The sequence below is a fragment of the Ascaphus truei genome, chromosome 14, assembly GCF_040206685.1.
Source record: "Ascaphus truei isolate aAscTru1 chromosome 14, aAscTru1.hap1, whole genome shotgun sequence".
Lineage (NCBI taxonomy): Eukaryota > Metazoa > Chordata > Amphibia > Anura > Ascaphidae > Ascaphus > Ascaphus truei.
The window spans coordinates 34,991,005-34,994,495 of NC_134496.1; the positions used below are offsets into that span (position 1 = coordinate 34,991,005).

General features: G+C 35.7%; 1 protein-coding gene across 1 annotated transcript in view; it reads left to right on the forward strand.

The window, feature by feature from the left end:
- Positions 1-2,885: 2,885 nt before the first annotated feature.
- The window catches only part of LOC142465932 (mast cell carboxypeptidase A-like), a 26,259-nt gene continuing 25,653 nt past the window's right edge, over positions 2,886-3,491 (forward strand). Inside the window, exons 1-2 of the mRNA XM_075570405.1 lie at positions 2,886-3,006; positions 3,090-3,165. Coding sequence (XP_075426520.1) covers positions 2,921-3,006; positions 3,090-3,165 — 162 coding nt within the window. The 5' untranslated portion in view covers positions 2,886-2,920. The remainder of the gene's footprint in view (positions 3,007-3,089; positions 3,166-3,491) is intronic.

Consider the following 3,491-nt stretch of genomic DNA (forward strand, 5'->3'; position numbering starts at 1 on the left):
CATCCCAAGGGAAGTACTAAGGATATCGCTTGGGATGAATAGTTCTTTTGAAAGCTCCTTGTACTATCCCGAATATATTGGTATATAGTTATCATATCCCCTCTTAGACGCCTCTTTTTTAATGTAAACAAATCTAATTTCGGTAGCCTCTCCCCATAAATCAGATTATCCATCCCCTTTATTAATTTGGTGGTTCTTCTCAGCACTTTCTCAAGTTCCATAATGTATTTTATAAGGAGTGGTTCCCAAAATTATACTCCATATTCAAGGTGTGGTCTTACTAATGCTTTATAAAAGGGGTATAATTATGTTTACTTCCCTTCCATCCATTGCCCGTTTAATGCACGATAAATCTTGTTCGTCTTTGCAGCTACTGCATGGCTTTGGCCACTATTGCTAAGCCTGCTGTCTACAAATACTCCTTAATACTTCTCCATCAAGGATTCCCCTAATTTATCCACATTTAATTTGTAAATCGCTTGTTTATTCTTGTTTCTTAAAAGCATAACCTTACATTTATCTGTATTAACTTCAACTGCCATTTACCTTCCCAAGTTTCCAAATCTTGTGGAGAGAAATTACATCCTGCTCTGATTCTACTACCTTACACAATTTAGTGATATCAGCAAAAATGGAGACTTTGCTCTCTATGCCAACCTCAAGGTCATTAATAAACAAGATAAAAAAGCACGGGTCCCACTACCCATCCCTGAGGTACTCCACTCACAACTTTAGCCCAACTTGAAAAAGTTTAATTCATGACAACCCTCTGTTGTCTGTTCTTCATCCAGTTTTCAATCCAGGTACAAATATTTTTACCGAGTCCAATTTGCTTTATTTTGTACACTCACCTCTTTTGTGCTTCCATATCAAAAGCCTTTGCAAAATCTAAGTAGACCACACCAACTGCAGTACCCTGGTCTAAATTTCTACTTACCTCCTCAAATAAACTAATACGGTTAGTTTGGCATGACTATCTACATGAATCCATGCTATTACTAATAATTTTGTTTTCCATGAGGCATTCCTGAATATTGTCCCGTATTAAACCTTCAAGTACCTGTAGCTTCCCCACTATTGATGTCAGGTTTACAGGTCTGTAATTTCCCGGTTGTGATCTAGCTCCTTTTATAAAAATAGTCACCATGTATGCTTTACACCCATCTTGTGGTACTGAGCCTGTAGAAATGAAGTCCTTGAATATTAAATGTACTGGTTAGGCTATTACTGAACTTAGGTTCTTAAGAACTCTTGGATGAATGCCATCGGGGCCAGGTGCCTTGTTTACTTTAATTTTATCAAGCCGCATATGAACTTCTTCCCCCATTAATCAATTGTTCGTTAATATAGAGGTTTGTTTAATACCTCTGCTTTTTCAGTATCTCCAATAATCTAAAACAAAAAGAAAAACAGCGCAAAAAAAACTCATGGTGTAGTAGAATTAAAAATGGAATTTTATATTAATGGTGAGTATTGCACGTACATCAAAATTAAAATTAAACAGCATGACATGTTAGGGACATGTTACCACTCGGCGACCAGCAACACAGGAACCCGCCGTGTTGGTTTAGGTTTCTCTCCTCTAGTCGCAGGGACCCAGAATCAGCTCTCTCCACCCCAGATTGAAGCTCTTCACTTCAAGGTGGGATCGCCACTGCCTCTGCTGTAGAGATGGAAACTCTCCTTGCCGGTTCCGGGTTGCTCCGCGTGTAACCTTTGACGTCATCAACTGGCGTCTTGCCAAAGTTCGTGTTCTTTTTGTTTTATACTAGTTTGGGTATGCTGAGCCATTCCACGAGAACAGCGGCATCAACCTCATCCTAATAAGGTTGTTTAATTCCCATAAGGGTCACATATTCACAATTCACTTTTATAACAATTTATGAGCACAGATCATTTTTTCTCACTCTCCAATAATCTGCCTGCCCATCTCACACTGAAAGCGTCCTATATTTTATTTTCTAATTTATTTGTTATTATATGTTATCTATTGCAATCCTTTTTTCATTATCCATTTTTGCTAATTTTATTGCTCTTTTGCAACTTTTGTTACATTCATTATAATTCTGATATGATGCCTCTGTCCCTTCTGATTGTACAAATCTAAATGCCTGCCTTTTCTTTACTTTTCCATTTCCTCCCCTACCTGGTTATTTAGCCATATTGGTTTAAACTTATTTCTTTAATATTTATTACCCAAGGGTATACACTGATAAGTGTGCTTTTCTAACAATGTTTTAAAGACTGCCCATTTATCTTCCTTTTTTCCTGCAAAAACATTGTCCCAATTTATTCCTTGTAGATTAGTCCTCAGTTTATTAAAATCTGCCTTTCTAAGGTTTAGGTTTAGGTTCTTTGTTGAACCCAAGAAATCTGTTTTTGGTCATTTATTTCAAATGAGACCATGCTATGATCACTGTTACCCAAATGTTCCCGGACTTGAATATCTGTTATTACTTCTACATTGTTTGATATTACCAAATCCACAATTGTCCCTCCTCTCGTTGGTTCCTTGATCATTTGGGTCATGTAATTGTCTTTAAGCACCCCCAAAAACCTGTTTCTTTTGTTGTAAAGCTAATCATATTGCCCCAGTCTATGTCTGGATAATTAAAATAACCCATTATGCAAACATGACCAAGTTTTGATGCCTTCTCCATTCGAGATTATATATATATATATATATATATATATATATATATATATATATATATATATTTATATATATATATATATATATATATATATATATATACCTACCCTGTGCATCTCTTTATGTAAAATGTGCACATATTGTATAACACTATGAAGTACATAAATGGGAGGGGATATCATGTATCAGATATAACACTGTCTACAAAAGGAAGCTGATAGCTGAGAAACATATTTAATCATAAAGTAATAACATCCAAAGCAATAAATGCAAAGCAGAGTCATGAAAACCTGGTGGATTGGGTTCCTTGTTTCCGCTGCCTCCTTGGTGTCATCAAATCTGCATTTTCATGGGTAATATTACTATTTTTATATATTATTAATCAAATATTATTAACCTTTTAGTGACTAGATCTGATGCATAGTATTTATTTCAGAGACCAGGTATTCCGGGTCAAGCTGCAAACCGAAGAGCATGCTGCATTCATACAAAACTTGGACAATAAATTCAAGGTAAGTCAGATTTGGTTGTAGATACTAGTTGATACTTATATTCTTTTCAGCTGCATAGTTTAGTTTCCATTGACATTTCTTATTTTGCTGGATATATCTCTTTGTTCAGTGTTCGTGCTCATTATTGCTGCTAGTCTGCCATTAGTGTGTATATGGTTTTTAAATTGTTAGTGTGTCCCAAAATCTATGCCATTTTTCTATTTTGACTTTGGTCCAGATTTTTGTCTATATATATATATATATATATATATGCAAATATAGCTGTATGCTCATCTGCATGTCTTAGGCAGGTCTGCAACCCCGCCTTTCCCCATTATCACCCAGCA